Source organism: Corythoichthys intestinalis, chromosome 7 (assembly GCF_030265065.1).
Source record: "Corythoichthys intestinalis isolate RoL2023-P3 chromosome 7, ASM3026506v1, whole genome shotgun sequence".
NCBI classification, from domain to species: domain Eukaryota; kingdom Metazoa; phylum Chordata; class Actinopteri; order Syngnathiformes; family Syngnathidae; genus Corythoichthys; species Corythoichthys intestinalis.
In genome coordinates, this window is record NC_080401.1 from 46,195,433 (window position 1) to 46,219,944 (window position 24,512).

Below are 24,512 nucleotides of genomic sequence, written 5' to 3' on the forward strand. Positions count from 1 at the left end.
ATATACAGAATTTGGCAAAAATTTACGGTTCCCCGGAAATTTGCCAAAAACTTTCCTATTCATTTTGAATGGAAAAAAAACGCGCACTTCACAGCCCGAACCGTTAGACCGATCGTTACCGTTCAAGTATCAGCACGACCGGAATTTTCGCGTGACACAGGAAACTTTACAAATGGCCCCGAAAATTTTTCCGTTCGTCCGTAAACGGCAATTTTCCGTGAAAAAAAAAAAAGTTTCAAAATGTATCTAGTCCCACAATTTTTGACCAAATCACATCATTTGGGCATCAAAAATTCCGGGACGGTGAGGGGCATAAAAGTTGTATACAGAATTTGGAAAAAAATTACGCTTCCTCGGAAATTTGCCAAAAACTATCCCATTCATTTCGAATGGGAAAAGTTCCCATTCACTTCCAATGGGATTTCCAATGGAATTTACATTGCATTGATGCCATTGACGGCCATGCATGTCGAATCTACTGATGCCAATGTACTTGGATTCAATTGACTATATGGATGTCGATGCCATTGACGGCCATGGACGTCCAAAATTTTTCCCATTCATATTCAATGGGGAAAAAACAAGATTTCCCCAAATCAACAGAAAATGACCAGATATCAATAGGACGTGTTCCCCAAACTTCCCCAATTCCATTGACGCTTATGAAGGGTGCCGCCATTGACTTACATGGACGTCCAAAATTTTTCCCATTCATTTTCAATGGGGAAAAAACTAAATTTCTCCAAATCAACAGAAAATGACCAGATATCAATAGGACGTATACCCCAAACGTCCCCAACTCCATTGACGCTTATGGGGGGTGCTGCCATTGACGTCCATGGACGTCCAAAATTTTACCCATTCATTTTCAATGGGAATTTTTTTTTTTTCCCCCAAATCAACAGAAAATGACTAGATATCAATAGGACGTGTCCCCCAAATATCCCCGATTGCATTGCTGCTTATGGAGGGTGATGCCATTGACGTCCAGGGACGTCCAAACTTCCCATTTATTCCAATGGCATTTCTTCATGTTTGTTCATTCTATTGATGCCAATGTACTTGGATTCCATTGACGGTTATGTAAGTTGATACCATTGACGTCCATGGACGTCCAAAATTTTTCCCATTCATTTTCAATGGGAAATTTTTTTTTTTCCCCAAATCAACAGAAAATGACTAGATATCATTAGGACGTGTCCCCCAAATGTCCCCGACTGCATTGCCGCTTATGGGGGGTGATGCCATTGACGTCCATGGACGTCCAAACTTCCCATTCATTTCCAAAGGCATTTCTTCATGTTTGTTCATTCTATTGATGCCAATGTACTTGGATTCCATTGACGCTTATGTAAGTTGATACCATTGACGTCCATGGACGTCCAAAATTTTTCCCATTCATTTTCAATGGGATTTTTTTTTTTTCCCCAAATCAACAGAAAATGACTAGATGTCATTAGGACGTGTCCCCCAAACTTCCCCGATTCCATTAACAATTATGAAAGGTGCCGCCATTGACGTCCATGGACGTCCAATTCTCCCATTCATTTCTAACGGCTTTTACTTTGTTTTTTGCCAATGACTGGCATTATGATCCATTCTATTGATAGACCTGAGTGGGGCTAAGATCTGTATCTCCACAGAGGAAAGACCAAGGTGTGTAATTTCTCCCGAAATTGCAGTTTCTAGTTAAAATTGTTTTATTAAAGAGCATTATCTGAGCATCTGCCTTGCAAAGTACCATCTAATTACACACAGTATTCTGAAAATGAAGACTCTGTCAAAAAAACATCCGAAACAGCAATATGCAAGTGGTCCAAATCACATTTGCATCAGAATTTGGACCACAGTTGGTCCAACTGGGACTATCAAGCCAATTGGAATAAAAACAAAAACAAAGTAGAAAGTGTACCTGGCTCATCTCTGTTCCAAAATAACATGTTAACAATCTTTGCGATCCCCTAGTTGTTCCTGTATTTGGTAAAAATGTTACGGCAGCTGTCAAATTTGTTTCAAGAGCTTGTCAAGAGCTTGTTAATTCTGTTCCAAGTAGTTGCTGTTCCCTATAATTGTGACTTTCTTGCAACAATGACAACTGACATTGTTTTTTTCTCTCTTTCTCAATGGTCATAAGTGTCCTTCAACAATAAATTTCCCCCTTTTCCTCCACAGGCCGAGATCGTGAAGAGATTAAACGGGATCTGTGCACAAGTCCTCCCATACCTGTCTCAGGAGGTATACACGCTTGCACACGCACAAAAAGATGACTGTCAGGCGCAGACCCCTAACTCATTGCTCGCCATTGACCGCGATAGTTCAAATGGATTAGATGTAAGCCTGTCGCAATATGCAATAATTCCATTTATCGCACGATAAATAAAAATGAAGGCGGTAATTTTTCCGCTGCGAATTATCGCCTCGCGTGCATGTGTGTGTGCGCGTGCGGCAGATATGCTGTTAAAAGTTCGGATTCCTTGTTACCAACTGCGCAAAATGCATCTTTGTTCCAGGTCCTGCAAAAAACAGCATCGGAACCAATCGTTCCCATTAGAGCTGTCCCGACTAGTCGACATAGTCGACGTCATCGATGACGTAAATCCGTCGACGAGCACAACATCCCGTCGACGGTTAATGAAGTTCAGAATGTCGGATGCTCTGGATGCAAGCGGGGAAAGTGGCACAAAGCCAAAAAAAGCGCACCAGAGTGTCCAAAACATTGATTTATTTCAAAGAAACAAAGGAGGGTACACTCTTATGTCCTGTCTCTTCAATGCCAAGCTTGGCTGCACGTCGGCCGTGAATAAACACCTCAAGCGCCGTCACCTAGTTTGTAAATTTTTTTTTGTTTTTTTCATTTTTTGTACACCAGAGGGTGCTGTCGCCTTGTCATGTTATGATTTATTTTATGGTATAGACAATTATATAAGGTTAAAAGGTCATAAATATATACAGTATATACAGTGATTGCACTCAAGGGAGAGATTGTCAATGATAAGGTAATAATTTAAGGTAAAGGTAATTCAGAAAGGCAATTAATTGATATATAAATAAGGTTTAAAAGGAAAAAGGTGAAAAGTTTTTGTTAATTTCTAATTGTGTTGTTTTATTTGTGTGCACCGTAGCTCTTACGGTGTGTTTACATCAAGGATGGAATAAAAGTTGTAAACCATCAGTTTAAGAGACCATCTTTCCAATCGGGATGCTACAGTAGTTAATTCTGTCAGCATTCGAACTCATTGTTTATTTGTGATTTAGTATTGTTATTTACGTGTTTATTTGTACTTTAATAAATAATTTAAGTGTTCCAATATGTTTTTGTGAATTGATAAATTAGTAAAAAATTAGTTTAAAAAAAAAAAAAAAAAAATTAATTATTAGATTAGTCGACTAATCGTAAAAATAGTTGGCTGACTAATTGGGAGAAAATTAGTTGTTTGGGACAGCCCTAGTTCCCATTATATCCTATTGTTGAACGTATACCGGCCGCGTCAGTGCTCCGGATTGACTGCGGACCATCTCCGGCATGCCGGTGTTGTTGACGTGTGGGCGCTCCCGTCGAGTGACATTTCACGCGGGGCGGCTATTTTTCGGCACAACACCGGATATTTGAGTGACAAATTAAGAGCGCTGTGCTTCAAACTCTGTTTATGAAAGTCGATTGTCATATGCTGGTGTTGTGCAGTAATGAGCAGACTTGACTTCTGTGGCGTTTGCTAACTTTTTAAATGCGCGCACACACTAGATATCATGAAATGGCAAACTAGATGTGCTACGTCCATGCCATTGGCTACGTGAGCCCAGAGTGTTTATGGGATACGTAGTCCATATACTACATCGATGACTTATAAACCTCCATGACTGAATGGGAGTTAAGCAGGCCAAATCAATCCATACCAGTGACTATAGATAATGCTGCAACTATTGCTAATTCAGTACGTGACACACATGGATTTGGATCACAAATAGGATGTTTTGCTCTTGTTGTAAACCTAAAACAGTAAAGATTGTTCTCAGCACTTTTATACTACATTTCTTCAGATCAGTAAGAAGTAAGCACATAGATATTATGCACTAAAATGCATGTTTATACGATGGCAATTTAATTTTTGCTCGTTTGAACAAAACGAAAACGAAACAAAAAATACAGTTGTAATTTTTTTTCCCCAGAGCATTAAATGTATTGAATCAGATCGAAAATCGTGTCCCCCATATCGAAAATCGTACCGAACTGTGACTTAACTGTATCGTTGCATCCCTATGGAACACCATTGCAGAAGCTATGAGGGGAAAAGTTTTCTTTTGCCTAAATGCTTAAGTTATTAACTGCAAGTATATATATTTTTTCTTGGAAAACGCATTTTATTTATTCTGTGTTTCTCTGCGGTATTAATATTGTTGTCTTTTACTTAAGAGGCATGGTTTATTGTTTTTAGTTGTGATTTCTTATCACGTTTAAATGGGTATACTTGATCTATTAATATATACTGTATTCTCACTGTGTTATTGTAAATTGTTTTTTTTTTTTAAATTGGGGTGGGCGCAATAATATCGCATATCGCAATAATTTATGAGATAAATCATCGCACGCTAAAATTTGTTATCGCGACAGGTCTAATTAGATGTCTATTGCCGACACTGGCAGTGAATGGGTTAACATCCAAGAAGGATATCACTTCCATTCCCGCCTCATTACTTCTTCGCCAAACTGAGCCCATCGCTTTCCTTTCATACAATTGTGTGTAATAATACATAGCTGAGTGATTCAGATAAGCCATGATCCTATCTATCTGGCCACCAGGGGGTTTATCATTAGCCATTACTTCACACCATACATTCACTGATGTCACAGCAGGCTTTGACTGAGTTTTTACGAATAGCTAAAAGGTGTTGGGGCATCTCTGCTCAGATGACGGATATTGATCAACGCCCCTTCTCCTCTCTTTTCTCTTTTTGTGCCCCCCTTTTCCGGATCCCCCACTCCTGTGCAGCACCAGCAGCAGGTCCTGGCAGCCATCGAGAGGGCCAAACAGGTCACTCCCCCAGAGATGAACTCCATCATAAGGGTACGATGATACAGCCTCCCATTGGGCTTGGTGATTGCTTAATAATTACTGTGATAGTGCATGTCGTTATCATTTATGTTCTTTTTATCCTTGGCATTTATTGTTGGTCAAATATTTAAGGGTTCTGACTTGGTTTAAAATGGATGTTGTCGCTACTGACTAAGGGGCAGTTTACATGGCGACTCTGTGACACAAAGATGCAATGACTGAATAGCGGAGTGGCCTCGCGTGCATATGGGGTCGACGAAGACGAAAAATTCTGAATCCTGACTCCAAAGTGGAAGAATTCGATTGCGGGGGATTGAGGGAGGCTTGTTCCGCATGCATATCAAAGGCTCCCGCGGCGCGAGACCGCGCCGATAACGTCAGTACTCGTACACGTCACATTGGCCGTGCGCAGCGGTGCTACTAAACATTAAAAACAGCAAATATGGCGGAATGTCGGCTTTAATTTACTGTTTTAATAATATTTTTAAATTAAATATGTTGAATGTTTCCATTTTTGTGCCTTTTTGAACAAAAGAAAAATGCCATTGTTTCGAGTGGGCGGGCATCTTTTTTTCCGGGTTGAGGAGCTTGGTGGGGTCAAGTGCATCATTCGCTGTCGCCTTGTAAATCTGCACTGCCCCCTAGGGCTTGGCATGAATACTACATCGTTTTCATGCGGAATTGCGACATTGTTTGAATGGAGACGGGCCCATATAAATGCAAATTTGAAATTTTTCGTATTCTCCGAGAGTCACCATGTAAACTGCCCCCTAAAGGGGATCCAATTAACCCCTCATGGGGCAAGTATTTAACTGATTTTCTGCCAGTGAGAGACTGGCAGTGAATGATCGCTGCCAACCGTTCTAGGCAAAATGGATTGGACATGTAGCGCAGTCAATGACACTAAAATATGAGCATTCGCAGCCAGTTTAAGTGAATGAATGACGTTTATCATTGTCAGTGGCAGGAAATACGATGAAAAAAATCATGCTGTAGTATTTTCCGCACTATAAGGCGCACCTTCAATTACTGGCCTATTTTCGGAGGTGGGTAGAGTAGCCAAAAATTTTACTCAAGTAAGTGTGGCGTTACTTCAAAATAATATTACTCAAGTAAAAGTAAAAGTAGTCATACAAAAAAATGTACTCAAGTACAAGTAAAAAAGAATCCAGTGAAAAGAATACTCAAGTAATGAGTAATGTTGTAAGCAGTTTTGTTAATCTTACTTTAGAAACATAATTAATCACAGTTACAAATTATTCACAAATTCATTACAGATTAACAATAATTCTCCAAAAAGGTAATTGAGTTAGTAACTCAGTCACCTCAATGTAAGAGTAATTAGTTACTTGGCAAAGTAACTGGTGTTACCCTTCATGTTTTAAAAATAAATAAAATAAATAAATAAATAAACAACATAGTAACCTTTGCTATGTTTGGAAGTCATTTAATGTTGTGAATATTCTGTTAAAGTTGTTAAAATTGCTCTCGTTATTGCATACGTTCCCTTCCGTCTACTTTCTACATATGAAAGTTTTAAAACTTTCATCCTTTAAAGATAGATTCAAGTCAAGATTTTGCCGATTTAGGAGTATTTTAGATTAAAAAGTAACTTAGGTTCTCGAGGAAGGTTCTTTACAAACGAGTCTTCCTGAGAAGTCTACTGCTTTAAGATGGCGGCTGTTTACTAACGCCGGTGGGTCTATCATTTCGCATCTAGTTCTCTATACATGTGCTAACGCCGGCGTGTCTGTCATTTCGCATCCAGTTCTTATTACAGTACATGTGATATCTACCGTAGCATCATGTGGACGTACTTTGTAGGCTACAGTCAGGTATTATTAGAGCCACCGACCATTGCGTTTGCAACGGCGTCACAACTCCCTTTCCTCCTCCTCTCTCGTCTCCGTGAGTCTGTGTCTCTCAGACTTTTCTCGCGTCATTCAACCAACGTATTAACGCATAGTAACGCACGCCTTTCTGTTCTTAATAACGTAACGGCGTTGCCAAGATGAGAAAAATAATTATTTAGATTACTCACTTCTGAATAAAATAATGCCGTTAGTAACGTCGTTATACTCTCGCGCCGTTGTTAACAACACTGGTTGTGAGTAACTGCTTATGTTTTTGTTTTTTTAAACAATGGTATTTTTTTATCTCAGCACAAAGTTGTCTATATGAACTGTTGTTATAATGATACTATACAATAACCAAATTAAGCCAATGAAATACAAAAAAAAATCATTGAATTCCGGCTAGAAAAAAGACAGAAATGAAGCATTATTCGTCCAAAGAGCATGAATACCCTCTTGTGGAGAAAATAGTTCCTAGTTTGAATGATGAATAGTTCCTTCTTGGTTACTATTATGAAATCAAAAGGATCATATCCCCAGTTTTCCGTGGTCAATCGTAGGCAAATAAAAACTGGGAGAGAGGTTTAAATCTGCGCTTTCGAGTCATGTTGAGGGCAGAGCTCTATGTCGAATAATTCATTTTTTATGGTGCTTTAAAGATTCCATATGATTGAACAGGCTGGCGTGATCATAGAACAGCAAGCTTGCGTCATATTAGTGTAATGGAGTCATGTGATTATTTTTGCGACGTCTCATTGGTGAAATCGGTAGAGCTACTCTTGGCATCGCTGGCAAAAAAATAAATCTAATACGTAGAATAAAGAGGAAAAATGTAACGACTCTTGTGTAGCCCAAAGTAGCGGAGTAAGAGTAGCGTTTTTTTCTTCACAAATCGACTCAAGTAAAATTTAAAAGTATGGTTTGGTAATCCATATATAAGGCGCATCGGATCATAAAGCGCACTGTCGGTTTTTGAGAATATTTTAGGTTTCAGGTGCGCCTTATAGTGCGGAAAATACGGTACTTAAAAATACTTGAGAGAGTTATTTGGGGCCAAAACCTGAGTGGTTTTTAAAAAAAAAAAATTTTTTTTTTAATTTTTGTTCATTTAGTTTTTATAAATTTCTGAATATTTTTTTAATACAATAATGATTAATAATTAATTTTAACAAATTATGAATTCATTATTAAAATAAATTAATAAAATGTATTACAAATAAGCCCCGGCATCAATTATACACTTGTGTACCAGATGTTATATTGCGTCCTATATGACCCAAAATGTGATGTCCATTAGAGGTGGGAATCTTTGGGCACCTAACGATTCGATTACGATTCAGATTATGATTTGATTGTAAATCGATTATTGACGCTTTTAATTTTTTGTACACTAGTTCCAAAATTGTTCAAAAATCCTCTCAGGCTAAACAAACTACTATTTTTGTATCAAGTTACCTGTTAAAAACCGTAAATAAAATACTCAAGTCCCCATTCTGTATGGGCAGCTTTAAACTACATTCAATTAATTTAATGTTGTGAATCAACCGTTAAAGTTGTTAAAATTGCTCCCGTTATTCCATAATTTCCCTTCTGTGTACTTTCGACGTGAAAGTTTTAAAACTGTTTCATCATTTTAAAGATAGATTCAAGTCAAGATTTTGCCGATTTTTTTTTTTTTTTTTTTTTGGATAAAAAGTAATTAGGTTCGCTACAACAGAGCCTTCTAGAGAAGTCTCCTGCTTTAAGATGGCGTCTGTTTACTAGCACGGGAAAGCTAGTTCTTGGTATATGATCTAACATGGCCGTCGTCTGTCATTTCACATCTAGTTCTAGATATATGTGATATCTACCATAGCCGTATGTTGCCGTATGTTTGTAGCAACTAGCAACTGGGCGCTGTTTGTAGCAGCTGACGGGCGCAGTCAGATATTATTGTTTGTTTTTTTATCTAGCGGCATGAGTTGAACATGATATTTACTCTCGGTCCGTTCCTCATTGCGTCCTGAAGACCGCGCTGACCAGGGGTCGCGTTAACCAAATATTATCCGTCGTTGACCGTTTTTTTTAAAACGGTGACGGAAAAAACTGAAGTCCATCTGTCATTTTGACAGGTTGCAATTCACACCCCAGACCACGGGGTGGCGAGTGAGCATATTAATTAGCTATTGTCTGTCTTGATGCATGACGTCGTTGGCCTTACTCGGAAAAATGTCAAGGCAACTGAGTGTTTGCCTGGCACGGCCAGAAAACTGTTCTCCCTTTATTTTTCAAACACTGAGAGAAAAGTCTGGGACACAGCCTCTCGAGTAGGTACAAAATCAATCGACAAATCAGATTTATTTGCGTGATGTGTTCTTCACGAGCAACGTCACTCTTGCGCGCCGAAAGTCGTCTCTACAACAACACGGAGAATATATTCCAATCTGCGGTAAATTCAGTTTTAAATGAGCTAAAACACATCGACACGAGTCATTGACAACAGTCTGTCTCGCGCTAGCCATGTTGAATAAACTCCGTTCTCCTCGTATGTTTACTTCCGCGCGCAAGTCCCTCGTCCTGCCCTCGTCGCTTTGCTAACGGCACGTCTGCCCGTCGCTGATTGGTGCACTCCGCTGTCTGTTTGCCTCTTGTTAAGCTTGTTCGGACAGAATATTAATTAAAAATGAATGAAAACTAAATACTATTGAATATGTCATTATTATCATTTTAAAAATGTAAGTGACGGGTAAAAATAGATTATGACCGGATTTTTATGACACTGTCAGTCAAAATGACAGACAACGAAAAAGTCTAGCGCAACCTCTGGCGTTGACTGTTTTATTTCCGCTTTACCTAGTATAATTCAATAATCGGAATTTGGATGTTTGCGAATCGTTCTCGAATCTTCCACGGCCGAATCGCAAATAATTTAAGAATCGGAAATTTTGCACGCCTCTAATGTCCATGTATGTGGACGCCAAGTCTTAATAGTCGCTGCGCTTGTCAAGGGACTTTTTATCTCTGAAAAAATAGGACTTAATCCTATTAGGTTAATGGCTTTTTTTTCCTAATCGTGCAACTTTTTACAACGTATAGTATAGCTCCATTCTTATAACGTTACTGCTGTATGTTGCACAGTGAGACTTAGTTGTTATATTTAGACAGTTGCAAAATATTACTTCGTCACCTTCTTAAAATAACGGCCAAAGTCTTTTTTTTATTTATTTTTTTTTAACAAAATTGATTAAAATTGTTACTAAGTAAAAAAAAATAACAAGTGGTTTAGTTCAGTATTATTCAACTTTTTTTTGAGCCATGGCACACTTTTTTCATTTATTTGCAAACTCATTTCGCCATTCGTAAAAGAGCTCACGATTTAAGAGCAAACGGGGAATTCGTACCTCCTAGAACTAGAACTACGCGAAAGAGCTTTTGTGTGTCTGTACGCGGGGTTAAATTATGGAACAATCTGAGTTCACTACTTAGAGAGAGTAAAAATAATGTTAAAAATTATTTAAGTTGCACTATAAACAGTTCATTTGGTCAAAATATATTCAGGGAGGGTCTTAAATGTATATATATATGGTTGTGGAAGTCTCCTTACATATTGGTATGGATACACGCAATATAAATGTTAGAGCTGGGACTCTTTGGGCACCTAACGATTCGATTACGATTACGATTCAGAGGCTCCGATTCGATAATAAAACGATTATTGATGCACCCCACTCCTTGTTTTTTTTTTGTTTTGTTTTTTTTTTGTTTTTTTTTTTTTTTTTTTGTTTTGTACAGTAGTTCCAAAATTGTTCAAAAATCCTCTCAGGCTAAACCAAACTACTATTTCAGTATCAAGTTAACATATAGCAGTAAACAAATATACAAAAATAACAGTAAATAAAAAACTCCAGTCCCCATTCTATATCAGCAGCTTTAAACTACTTTCAATTAATTTAATGTTGTGAATCAACCGTTAAAGTTGTTAAAATTGCTCCTGTTATTCCATAATTTCTCTTTTGTCTACTTTCAACATGTAAAAGTTTTAAAACTATTTTAAAGATAGATTCAAGTCAATATTTTACCGGTTTAGGAGTATTTTAGATAAAGAGTTAATTAGGTTCGCTTGGAAGGTTCGCAACAACAGCCTTGCAGGGAAGTGTACTGCTTTAAGATGGCGGCCGTTACTAACGCTCGCATCTAGTTTTTTGTAGATGTGCTGGTAACGATACCGAAGCTATAATGCATCTAGTCCTATATAAATGATATCTACCGTAACGTAATGTGGCTTGTAGCAGCTTTTCGGCAGCAGTCAGGTATGTTGTTGTTGTTTTTTTATCTCGTGGCATGAGTTGAGCTAGAGCCGTGAGTTGAGCATTGGCGTTACCCGAGGGGCCGGGTAATGAGAAGCATGATGTTTAGCTACTCTCGCTCCGTCCCTAATTGCGTACCGAAGACCGCGCGGCTCGCTGAGTGTGTCGTACTTCTGCTTTACTTGGCAGATTTCAATAATCGGAATTTGGATGTTTGTGAATCGTTCTCGAATCTTCCACGGCCGAATCGCGAATAATCTAAGAATCGGAAATTTTGCACACCTCTAATAAATGTGTGTGTACTGTATATGTATATAATTACACACACACTTATATATATATATGTAAATATATATAATATATATATATATACATATTTTTGTTTTGTTGTTCTTTGTTTTCTCTATTGCTGACTGAGGAAATCGGCATTGAGGGTTCTGCCCTCCCGTTACATGTGTCGAGGAATAATGTATACTATGTGACTTTAAAAAAAAAAAAAAAAAAAAAAAAAAAAAAAAACAGGTTGCAGAAAAATAGTTTATTTATGTTGATGATAATTGAGAACTCGGGGTGGGATTTAATACGTTTTCTTCGTCCCACTCCCTTTCAGGCATTTGTTTTGGTTTTGTTTTGTTTCTTCGTTTCTTTTTTTGTTTGTTTGTTTCTTTTTTTTCTTCTTCTCTGTGTTTCTTGAAAGCAAAGAACTGAATTCGTGAAGATGAATGTAACTGCCTGAAATGAAAATGAATTTTTAAAAAAAATCCCAAGGCACACCAACGGCAAAAAATGTCTAAATGAATTCCTGTAGCCTATAGTAAATTTATATAAAGTCGTGTACTGAATCAGAATCAAAACAAATACAAAGAAAAACACATTTTATCATATCATATTTAATCATACTTTTACTCAGTCGTTCTGACTTGTTGTATTGCAGTGTTTAGCAACACCTTTAATTTTCGTCTTGGGTCTTACGGATGAAATACTTATTAGTCATATTTGAGTCATTTCACAGCGTGTTTCTTTTTGAAAACCTTTCTATCGATGTCACCGTTATAGTTCGCTTGCTCCAATGCCACTCTTATCTTTTACGCATCACTAAACAAAGTAATTAGCTACTCATTGACACCTACTGATGTCGAAGAGTATTGTTTCATTTTATTATTTCATTTCATTTTCCACAAAAATTTTAAACATAAATTCGATCAAAGTGGAGTATTTTCCACGGCACACCAAACACGACGCCACGGCGCAGTGGTTGAAAAATACTGTTTTAGTTTATTTTACAAAAGCACTATTTAGACGATTATTTTAAAGAAAGTGTCTATTTGTACTCTGAAAAATGACCATTTATTAACTTTATTTCATTTCATTTTATTTTTTACGGCTTTAGGTTATTTTATTTTTTTTTCCCAAAAATCAAGTCAGTTCATTTCCTTATTGTTTATACTTTTTTAATCTGGGAAAAGTTTTATATATTCTTATAATATATTTTAAGGCAATGTAATTATCATGCTATTATTACCTTATAATCTTATTTCTCACTGAAATTGTGATTTATCCCATTTTCTTTTATCTTATTGCCATAAGTTTTTTTTTTTTTTTTTAAATTCTGATTACATTTACATAATATTCCAATAGTAATAATAAACAATCTATATTGTTGTGACACCACGTGTGATCCCAGCATGTTTCAGTCTGTTGAGATGTCAAATGTGCGGATGTGGCCATTAATCTTCTAGGGCTTTTGTTGTCGGCTGCACTTCAATGCATTATTTAGAAACGCAATATGCGTGAGGATCAGTATGCATAGTTTTTCAGTCAACCTGTAAAGTCTGTTAGATACATGAGAAGACTGCCTCTTTTGTCAACATGTCACAACACAATTGTGACGTGGTGTTGCTTATAAATGAGGAACGTGTGAGTGTAGAGCTGGACAATTCATCAATAAAGTTGATTCATATTTCTTCCACTTTAGCTTAAATGCTGAAATATGTTAGGAAAAGCCTACTAAAACAGCTGAGTTTGTGTGTGATTGGTTAATACTTAACACAGCTACATCCCATTTCAAGTGCGCACCACATACTTCAGTGGTATGAAAAAGTATCTGAACCTTTTGAAAATTCTCACATTTCTGCATAAAATAACCATCAAATGTGATCTGATCTTTGTCAAAATCACACAGATGTAAAAACAGTGTCTGCTTTAACTAAAACTACCCAAACATTTATAGGTTTTCATAGTTTAATGACAATAGCATGCAAACGATGAGAGAAGGGGGAAAAATAAGTAAGCGAACCTTCAATTTTAACCAAACAATTAAGTCAGGTGTGTACCCAATCACTGATGAGTGGTTTAAAGCTGCCTTGCCCACCATAAAACACATACCTGGTAAGAATTGTCTGGATGAGAAGCATTGTCTGATGTGCATCATGGTCAAAAGGGCTGTCTGAAGACCTGTGATCAAGGATTGTTGATTTGTGTACAGCTGGGAAAGGATACAAAACCATCTCTAAAAGTCTGGATGTTCATCAGTCGACAGTCAGGGAAGTTGTCTAAAAATTAAGAGAGTTTGGCACTGTTAGTTTTCTGCCAAAGAATGGTCGTCCACCAAAGATGACGCCAAGAGTTCAGCGCAGAATACTCAGAGTGGTAAAAAAAGAACCCTAGAGTATCTGCTACAGACTTACAGAAATTGCTGGCACAGTCTAATATCTATGTGCACACATCAACTATATGTAAAACTATGGCCAAGCGTGATGTTCATGGCAGGACTCCACGGAGGAAGCCACTTGTTTAATGTTGGCAAAAAAGCACTTGGACACTCCACAGAAGTTTTGGCAAAATATTTTGTGGACTGATGAAACCAAAGTTGAATTGTTTGGGGGTAACACACAACATCATGTGTGGAGGAAAAATGGAACAGCTCACCAACAGCCACACGTCATCCCCACGGTGAAGCTTGGTGGAGGGAGCATTATGATTTGGGGCTGTTTTGTTATCTCAGGGCCTGGACAACTTGCAGTCATTAATGGAAGAGTGAATTCAAAAGTTTATTAGGATGTTTTGCAGGATAATCTGAGGCTGTCTGTCAGACAGTTGAAGCTTAAAAAAGGATGGATGCTGCAACAAGACAATGATCCAAAACACAGAAGTAAATCAACTTCAGGAATGGTTTCAGAAGAATAAAATACACTTTCTGGAGTGGCCAAGTCGAAATCCAGACTTGAACCCCATTGAGATGCTGTGGCATGACCTAAAGACAGCAATTCATGCCAGACATGCCAGGAATCTGACTGAACTACAGCAGTTTTGTAGAGAAGAATGGGCCAAGATTAGTCCTGATCGATGTGCCAGACTGATCTTTAGCTACAGGAATCCTCTGGTTGAAGTTATTGCTGCCGAATTGTGGGCCACAAAATATTGAATGTGATGGTTCACTTACTTATTTCTCCCCCTTCTGTCATTGTTTGCATACTATCCTCATTAAAATATGAAAACCTATAAATATTTGTGTGGTTTTAGTTAAAGCAGACACTGTTTTTTCATCAGTGTGATTTTGACAAAGCTCAGATCACATTTGATGGTGATTTTATGCAGAAATGTGAGAAATTCCAAAGTATCGTTTAGATACTTTTTCATACCACTGCATCTGGTGCACATCAAATGATTTAAATTTACCATTTATTTCGGTTGATGTCCCTATAGGGGCGCCGTAAAAATGTAAGTAATAAGCCATAGTTACTGTGTGGTCAATTTAAAAACAGTTTATTCTTAAAGCAATTCTGGTTTGTCTATCAATGGCAGCCAATGAGTTTGAATGGAGATAAATGGGGAAAAAAATAAAGATTTTATTTCAAGTCTTAATTGCCCAGCTCTGCGTGAGCCTTCCTTATGTACGATAATGCATGGTGCCTTAGCGCCTCTGCGTCGGGAGAAATAGCGTCGAATCCCTTTTGAGGGCGCCTTGAATCTAAGTGACGTGCGCTTGTGTTCCGTGTAGCAGCAGCTCCAGGCCCACCAGCTGTCTCAGCTCCAGGGATTGGCGCTGCCAATGACCCCCCTGCCGCTGGGCCTGAGCCAACCCAGCCTGCCTGCCGTCACCACCTCTTCTGGCCTCTTCTCCCTCTCTTCCCTGCTGGCCTCCCAGGCGCAGCTGGCTAAAGAGGAGAAAGCTTCGCGCGACGCTGCCGAAAGCCACCGCGAAGAGGACGGCGACAAGTCTGACTAATTGTTGACACCCCATTCACCTACAACCGATTTCTCTTTCTCTCTTGAGATTTTAACACGGAGACCCCGACTTCCGCTCTCTCCACCTAGGCAAAATGGCCGCCGAGCTTCTCACCAAACTCCGACTTTCTTCATGTTTCAATCTTTCTTTTTTTACTGAATGTTTAAAAGATGAAGCTTGATGCTCTTTATTTCTCTTTCCTTCTGCCTCTCCGTATTTTACGCACGCGTTACATGACTGACGCTGCATTCAAGACTGCTGGGAAGTAAGGAGTGGCACCTTTTGAGCTTTGCGCTCAAAAGTAAATAAACAAGGGTAAGGCTTGACAATCGGTGAACCCATCTTTAAATTAATAATGACTTGAAACGAGTCAAAATAGAGTGCACTATGACCTCCATTCCAAAAATCTGCACGAGAACATCATTGAAGACAAAATTGTCAATCAAAGTTTTTCATGTAACATCACTGCACTTCTGCCCAAATAGTGTGCCGCCATATTGGCCGTCTACCAATACTAGTACACGCATTACACACACATCGCGCTACACTTCAATATTAATAATAATATCACATTCTTCTATATTATAAATGAATATACAGTGCCTTGCAAAAGTATTCGACCCCCTTGAATCTTGCAACCTTTCGCCACATTTCAGGCTTCAAACATAAAGATATGAAATTTAATTTTTTTGTCAAGAATCAACAACAAGTGGGACACAATCGTGAAGTGGAACAACATTATTGGATAATTTCAACTTTTTTAACAAAAAACTGAAAAGTGGGGCGTGCAATATTATTCGGCCCCTTTACTTTCAGTGCAGCAAACTCACTCCAGAAGTTCAGTGAGGATCTCTGAATGATCCAATGTTGTCCTAAATGACCGATGATGATAAATAGAATCCACCTGTGTGTAATCAAGTCTCCGTATAAATGCACCTGCTCTGTGATAGTCTCAGGGTTCTGTTTAAAGTGCAGAGAGCATTATGAAAACCAAGGAACACACCAGGCAGGTCCGAGATACTGTTGTGGAGAAGTTTAAAGCCGGATTTGGATACAACAAGATTTCCCAAGCTTTAAACATCCCAAGGAGCACTGTGCAAGCCATCATATTGAAATGGAAGGAGCATCAGACCACTTCAAATCTACGAAGACCCGGCCGTCCTTCCAAACCTTCTTCTCAAACAAGGAGAAAACTGATCAGAGATGCAGCCAAGAGGCCCATGATCACTCTGGATGAACTGCAGAGATCTACAGCTGAGGTGGGAGAGTCTGTCCATAGGACAACAATCAGTCGTACACTGCACAAATCTGGCCTTTATGGAAGAGTGGCAAGAAGAAAGCCATTTCTCAAAGATATCCATAAAAAGTCTCGTTTAACGTTTGCCACAAGCCACCTGGGAGACACACCAAACATGTGGAAGAAGGTGCTCTGGTCAGATGAAACCAAAATTGAACTTTTTGGCCACAATGCAAAACGATATGTTTGGCGTAAAAGCAACACAGCTCATCACCCTGAACACACCATCCCCACTGTCAAACATGGTGGTGGCAGCATCATGGTTTGGGCCTGCTTTTCTTCAGCAGGGACAGGGAAAATGGTTAAAATTGACGGGAAGATGGATGCAGCCAAATACAGGAACATTCTGGAAGAAAACCTGTTGGTATCTGCACAAGACCTGAGACTGGGACGGAGATTTATCTTCCAACAGGACAATGATCCAAAACATAAAGCCAAATCTACAATGGAATGGTTAAAACATAAACGTATCCAGGTGTTAGAATGGCCAAGTCAAAGTCCAGACCTGAATCCAATCGAGAATCTGTGGAAAGAGCTGAAGACTGCTGTTCACAAACACTCTCCATCCAACCTCACTGAGCTCGAGCTGTTTTGCAAGGAAGAATGGGCAAGAATGTCAGTCTCTCGATGTGCAAAACTGATAGAAACATACCCCAAGCGACTTGCAGCTGTAATTGGAGCAAAAGGTGGCGCTACAACGTATTAACGCAAGGGGGCCGAATAATATTGCACGCCCCACTTTTCAGATTTTTATTTGTTAAAAGTTTAAATTATCCAATAAATTTTGTTCCACTTCATGATTGTGTCCCACTTGTTGTTGATTCTTGACAAAAAATTAAAATTTTATATCTTTATGTTTGAAGCCTGAAATGTGGCGAAAGGTTGCAAGGTTCAAGGGGGCCGAATACTTTTGCAAGGCACTGTATATATTTAGAGTTGGTTTAAATACTCGTGGTATTTATAAGGTAATTGTATATCCAGGTATTCAAATTTTGGTATTCGGAAGCTGACACATTTTCACAAACCAATACGGACTATTAGATTTGCAGCTAGATTTATTTACACATAGCTTGGCTAAAAAGAACACGCAGGAAGACGATGTAGCTTTTGTGAAGGTTGGTAGCTGCTCCCCTAGTTGCGAGAAGGGTCTGACTGCAGCCGGAGCCATGTTACAAACTGCTGAAGTCTAATTCTTTAAGATGTCGGCTGTTTACTAACGCCGCCGAGTCTTGTCATTTCGCATCTAGTTCTATACACATTCTGTCTCTCATGGTTGAGGTTTACCCATGTTGACAATTACAGGCCTCTCTAATATTTTCAAGTGGAAGAACTTGCACAATTAGTGGTTGACTGAATACTCATTTGCCCCACTGTACAGAGATCTGAGCCAATATTCAAAGAAAGAACCAGACGATTCATAGACTGCTCAATTTTATTTAATGTGATGTGATATCTATGAGACGCATCAGACGCTACCACCGTAGCATCCTGTGGGCGTAGTTTGTAGCAACGTGGGCTTGGTTTGTCCCATATTTACAGACTAATCTGCTTGATCTTGGTAGTGTACCACTCCCGTTGCATGCCTGTTTTCTGATAACACAATATTATCATTTTTTCCACTACGATTTACAGTCATTTGCACTGCATTATGCAGTATTTTAGACGGCCAAAATGGCAGAAGTATCATGTTGGGGTGGAATCACGTACAGTAGTTGCAGTAGGAACTGGCTTTGAGCAGTGTTCCAATGCACTTTTATATTGAGATGTTTTTTCCCAGTTGTCTTGAACACAGCAGTCATTAAGTCAAGGATTGGATTTCTGTCGCCATCAATGGCGCCAATGAGTTCAGTACTGTTTTGTGCGTACCATTTTTTATTTGATTGTTTTCTTATTAGATTGCATGTGTTCTCAACATTTGACCTTTGCGGACCAGAACAGCAGCACCTACAAACGCATGTAACCAGTCCTGGATTTGAAATGGGTTGTGAGTATAATTGTCTTAGTTCAAAGACACTATCGTCCACATAGATACATGTTTAAGAGTGATCCTGTTTGAAGTCTGTTGGGAACCAAAACAGCAGCATCTACTGTGCAGGGGAATGTATACCATCTTTGTCTAAAAGGCACAAACTGATAAACAATGTGTCTTTGGTATTGGAGCATGGTGTCAAAGAAGCTAGGCTTTTTAAATGAGAAAGTATGAAGGCTTGTTAAGGTCACACTGCCGAAAGTAGAATTGTACTTCGGCGTTTCTCAGTTTATCCTCGTAATATTGTGGCTATTTTTTTTTCATCATATTGCAATTTTTATTTTTATTTTTTTTAGCCTTCGCTAGTTATTTGCTATACTGCTTTATTCTTATCAAGTTTTTTTTCCAAACAAAAACTAATGTTCTCAACCATTTTGTAGTATACCAAATTTTGTCTCGAAAACAAGCTCAATTTTCTTGAATTGTTTTTTTTTTTTTTTTTTTTTCCCCCTGTAATATCTTGCTTTTTTCGAAATATATTTTTATTTTTGCATTGTCATCTTTTGTTCTCTGTCCAAGGAATGAATTATATTCTCATATAATATTCCTTTTGTACCCACAAAAAACACAACTTTACCCTTACAACATTAAAACAGCAACATTTCATTTGAATTTTTAAACATTGGCTTTTTAAAAGCATTTTAATTTTTTGTAGTATGACTTACAATGGACATCATTTACCATTCATTCATTCATCTTAAAGGGAACCTCGGACTTAAAGACTTATGGCCCTATTAAGCCACAATTTTTCTCTTGAACTAAAATATGTCATTAGAAACATAAAATATTGCCATTGATTTAAAAATCTATTAATATTTCGACATGTTTTGACCTACGGAGGGCGCCATGTTTTATGCACGCAATGGACACTCGGGGTGATGACGTAGTTTGTCACTGTCACTAAACAAACACTACCGGTGATGTGCAATTCCTTACGTGGCGAGACATCCAACAAATGTGCACATCGGTTAAAAGCGGCGAGAACTTACTACAGTGGTACCTCGACATAGGATCGCTTCGAAACACGATCTTTTCGACATCCGACGTAAAATTTGACACGCCATTTGTTTCTACATCCGACGAAATGCTCAAAATACGACGATTTATGACAGCGTCACAATTTCGTTGTTATCCCGCAAGACGCTCACACAGCGGATTTTCATGAGACAAATCAACATGGGTTCCAAGAATGTTAAAGCAGGTGGTGAAAAAAGAAGAGGTGAGGCTTACCAATGGAAGAATATTAGCGTGGGGTGCGCGTCCATGAACTGCTTGAATTAACTTTGAATGTAGAGGTACCATTGTATTTGAGTTTTTATTGGGTCTTTTATTACCTTTTCATTGCCTCAAAATACTTTTTACATGTGTTTCCCTCTCATACTTTTAAGCATTGTTTTCTTGTGATAGCTTTAAAGCAGATTGTTGATTTGTTGACCACATTAGTCACGGAGACTATTTGATATTGCTACGTTTAAGTATTTTCTTAAGGCATCTTTAGTATGTTCTGTTTGTATGCATCTAAACAAAACAAGTTGAAAGGGCACAGTAGTACTTTGAGTGTCAAATTCGCCTTTCGCCAGTGTAACACATTTGTCAGAACACCGGTTTTGTCCTATTCTCATCTTGTCTCATCCCGTCTTTCCTGTTCATTTTGCTTTTTCTGCTTGGTTTGTGAAATATCGACAGTGCTGTCATGCTTATTAGTATTCCTCCCAGTTTCACTTTGAAAGGGCTGAACAGATGACATGTTTATGTCGCTAGAGTCATAGTCTGGAAGCCCGGCAGCATGACTGTAGTGGACCAAACATACACAAGGACACTGGTGTTTAAACTTAGGTGAAAATTCAGTTGAATAAAGTCACCAAAAAAAAAACAGTTTTAACAAAATGCCCTGGGCCCAACATAAAAGAGATTAACATAACAATAGGCTTCAACCAAAACTGACCTCCAGACACATCTCTGTGGCCTTTTAAATCAGGGCGGACTCTACTGAAGACCACCTGAGGGGAGGTATGATAACAAATTAACCAAACATTGTCAACTTAATTAATTAACGACAGATGGAAAAAATACAATAACTTCAAACAATAAATCAACTTATCTGCATTGAAAAAGTACTCCAAAAAATCCAGTTTAAATTACCTTAAATATCCCCTCTCCAGATGATAGGTGCCAGGTCTTAAACAGCTGTCACGGTGCTGGGTAATGGCTGCCAGCCGGGCACCTGGCAGCCACAGTAATTGGGTGGTAGGTGGGTCCCACACTTTTTCTGTATGGCGTGCCTGCCGGGGCGTGGACTCCTTTCTGCCTGGGCTGCCGGCCGCGGGAGTGGGGGGAGGTCAGGGCTCCGATCTCGCGTCGCCTGCTCCAGCAAGGTACCCTGCCCTAGGCTTGGTGGGCGGTTGGGGGTCCTGTGGCGTGCCGTGCTGGTTGGGGGGCTGTGGCTCGTGGGCCGGGTGGGCGGACGGGGTTGTGCGTGGGGTTGGTGGTGCGTCCCCTCTTCCCATCCTTGAAGGTCGGTTGATGGGGGCGAGGGTGGCCAAGGGGACCACACTGGATCTCGGGGGGTTGACGATGGCTCTTTGCTGGATTGCGGGATGAGGGACGGGCTGCGCTGCCCCCAACCTTTCCGCCCTCCCTCCCCTGGCTGGATGGGTGGGGGCCGTGGCGCCCACGCGGCGTCTCCGTGGCTGTCGCGTGGTAGGCTTGCGCACAGCTGGATGTGATTGGGCGCGCTCGGGCAGGGGGCCCCGGTGCCGGGATTGGCGATGGGGCAGCATAGGGTCGGTTGCCGACAGGCTTACATTAACAAGGGATTCACACGATTACTGGTTTCTAGATCACATAATGATTTTTGTACACTCCACACCTCCCAATAACTTATAGACTACCTCCCCCCTTTTTCCCTGGTCAACAGGCCCCCCATATTGTGTCAACAGGAAATACATATAGCTGACGGTAGCACCAACATATTCATAGTTAGTGTAGGCGTTCAATGTATTTCATGTTGTTGTTTTTCTTTTGTTTCTTTTCTTCTGTTCCCCCATGACCTCTTCCTGTTCGCTGCTATGTCATAATAAATGAGGTATGTTGAATGAGCACAATGGGAGTATGTCATACTCTCAATGTGAAACTTTAAAACTGTTCAGACCAACCGGACACTTAGACTTCCATTCTCCGTGTCAAACAGTTGAACAGGACAGGTTTGGAAAAAAAAAAAAAAAAACAAGGCAAATATTAACTAAAGTGTGCACCTGTTAGAAAATACATGTCCAAATAACTCAAAATATCAAATAAATACTAAATGTAATAAATCTTGGAACACTAAACTGTGGTGGTAGTGGTATCGACCACAGTAAGCTAGTCACGTTACCGCCCTGTGACGTCAACAATAATGGCGACCTACTAATTAAACTTATTTTACAAATTGTATAAACGAAAACATCAAGAGAGGTTTTAATATCAAATTATTATAACTCATAATAACATTTATCTTTTAGGAACTGCAAGTCTTTCTATCCGTGGTTCCCTTTAGGACTTTCATCTGGGAAAAAATAAGAATACACTATTTTTATTCAAAATATGACTAAAAAAGGATTTTATTCTTATGTCTCAGTAAAAGGCACTTTTGATCCCCTGAAATTCCAACTTAATTTGACATTCCCAACCCCCGCAAAAGTAACCAACTTTTATTTCAACTCACTCCTCACAAGGTCGCAATGTCATTCTTTTTTTAAAGATGATTTTGCTCTTTGTAGTGTGTCTTTACTACTCTTGGGTGGCGGATAAAAGCGCCTCATTAAAACTGTGTGTATGTTGTGTGTGTGCTCGGGGGCAGCTAGTGTATTTGCTGTCCAAACAAAAGGACAACATCCATACATCCCCCTTGTGTGCGCGTGTGTTGTGTGTATAGCCCACCAGAATAATACTTGTGAATGCAGTGCATCGCCCTCCTGCCGCTCTCTTTTGCTGTGCTCATTGTAGTGATGCCACACAAACAAATGCCCACAGGGGAATGGCAAAATGCCATTATTTTTCTTCAAAAGAAGCTTTTTTTGTGATCAATGCACTTGGTTTTCCCGTGTTGAATTGTAGGATATTCATTGTACTTTAGTGGTGGAAACCTATAACCTAAAATCAAAACTGAGCTGTCATTTAAAACGTTTTACCTACACCCGCCGATCATAAATGATGATAAACATATATTTTTCATACATTTAATCTGGACCTGATATGACAAAGGTTTCCCAAACCTGATGTATTAATTGACATATAGCTGGAGGTCTTCACCCAGCTTCCACTTCTTCGTACTTAGAAAGCTTTATGTGTATATTCTGGATCATTCTTGCTGTTTGAAGGGGGAAACATTTGCAGTACCTTTGTCCTTTTTCCTTCCCATCCCCTGACTTTCTAGCTCCTAGCGTGAAGCATTGTAAGCTTTGTAAGGTCTTTTTTTCTGTTGTTTTTTTGTTTTTGTTTTTAAAAACTTATTTTGTGTATAATGTAAAACCTGAAAGTGAAAATGTTTCGTGTCCTACATCATACCTACGTACATTTAAGCTACAAAAAGAGAAGAAAAAAATGAAACTATCAAAAGTACAGCATACATTTATGTCAAATAATATGAAATGTTGTGCAGTAAGGAAGGACTTCTGGTGCCTTACAAATAAAGTCAATCAAATCATAACTGGCCTCATTGACACTTTTTTTGTCTTTCGTGTGGTTTAAATAACCCCTCCCTTCCCCCCAAAACATATTTATTTCACTGAAAAAAGATTTATCATTTAATGAAGACATAAAGGTCAAATTTTGGATAGACAAAAGTTTGTCGCCTACAGAAAGTAATGTGGAAATTGAACAAAAAATGTACTTCAAATACAAAATATGTTACATAACTTAATGGTAATTAAGCAGTGGTGCTGTGAGATCCAAATTTTATATTTTGTATGACTTCCATGGGCTTGAAGCACTGAATCCATGCGGTTTGGCAAGGATTCATACAATTTATTGATGAAGTCATCAGAAACATGAAAGAAAGCAGTCTTGCATGCCTCCCAGAGTTCATCAACATTCTTGGGTTTCGTCTTCCATGCTTCCTCTTTCATCCTACCCGAGACATGCTCAATAATGTTCATGTTTGGTTACTGGGCTGGCCAGTCCTGGACGATCTTGATCTTCTTTGCCATGAGGAACTTTGAGGTAGAGATTGAAGTATGCGATGGAGCACCATCCTGCTGCATAATTTGTCCCTTTTTATGGTTAGGAATGTAAGAGGCAGCTAAGATTTCTTGATATTTCACACTATTTATGTTGTTTCCACCCTGCAGATCTCTCGCACACCCCCATACTGGATGTAACCCTAGACCATGATTTTGCCACCACCAAACTTCACTGTTTAGTGGCAAAAGGTGGATTTTTTTAGATGACTCTTCCATTGAATTACACCACAGTCGCCGCAAATCTTGCAGGAGACCTACTGGAGCCCACATGGATCCGAGATTCACTCAGAAAACGGGACATATTCTGCAGCAGGATGGTGCCCCATCGCATACTTCAATCTCTACCTCAGTCGGGTACCCAAAATCGGCAGCGGGCCGAATATAAACCGACATTTGGTCAGCTGAGCGTCACCGTTGTCACGATTGTAAAATAAAACTTGATCGACAACGGGCCGGTGTGTGCCGAAAAATAGCTGCCCCGCGTGAAATGTCCCCCCTGACGGGAGCGCTTATTTATAACGCTTTGTTGACGTGAAAACATCAAATGTT

General features: G+C 39.2%; 1 protein-coding gene across 2 annotated transcripts in view; it reads left to right on the top strand.

Annotated features, from left to right (window-relative positions):
• tle5 (TLE family member 5, transcriptional modulator) overlaps positions 1-16,090 on the top strand; it is a 102,452-nt gene extending 86,362 nt beyond the window's left edge. Inside the window, exons 5-7 of one of the 2 annotated variants that reach the window (XM_057840499.1) lie at positions 2,173-2,235; positions 4,989-5,063; positions 15,194-16,090. In XM_057840499.1, coding sequence (XP_057696482.1) covers positions 2,173-2,235; positions 4,989-5,063; positions 15,194-15,418 — 363 coding nt within the window. In that variant the 3' untranslated portion in view covers positions 15,419-16,090. Of the gene's footprint in view, positions 1-2,172; positions 2,236-4,988; positions 5,064-15,190 lie in introns of both variants that reach the window. The other variant, XM_057840498.1, reaches the window with a different exon arrangement.
• Positions 16,091-24,512: the final 8,422 nt, after the last annotated feature.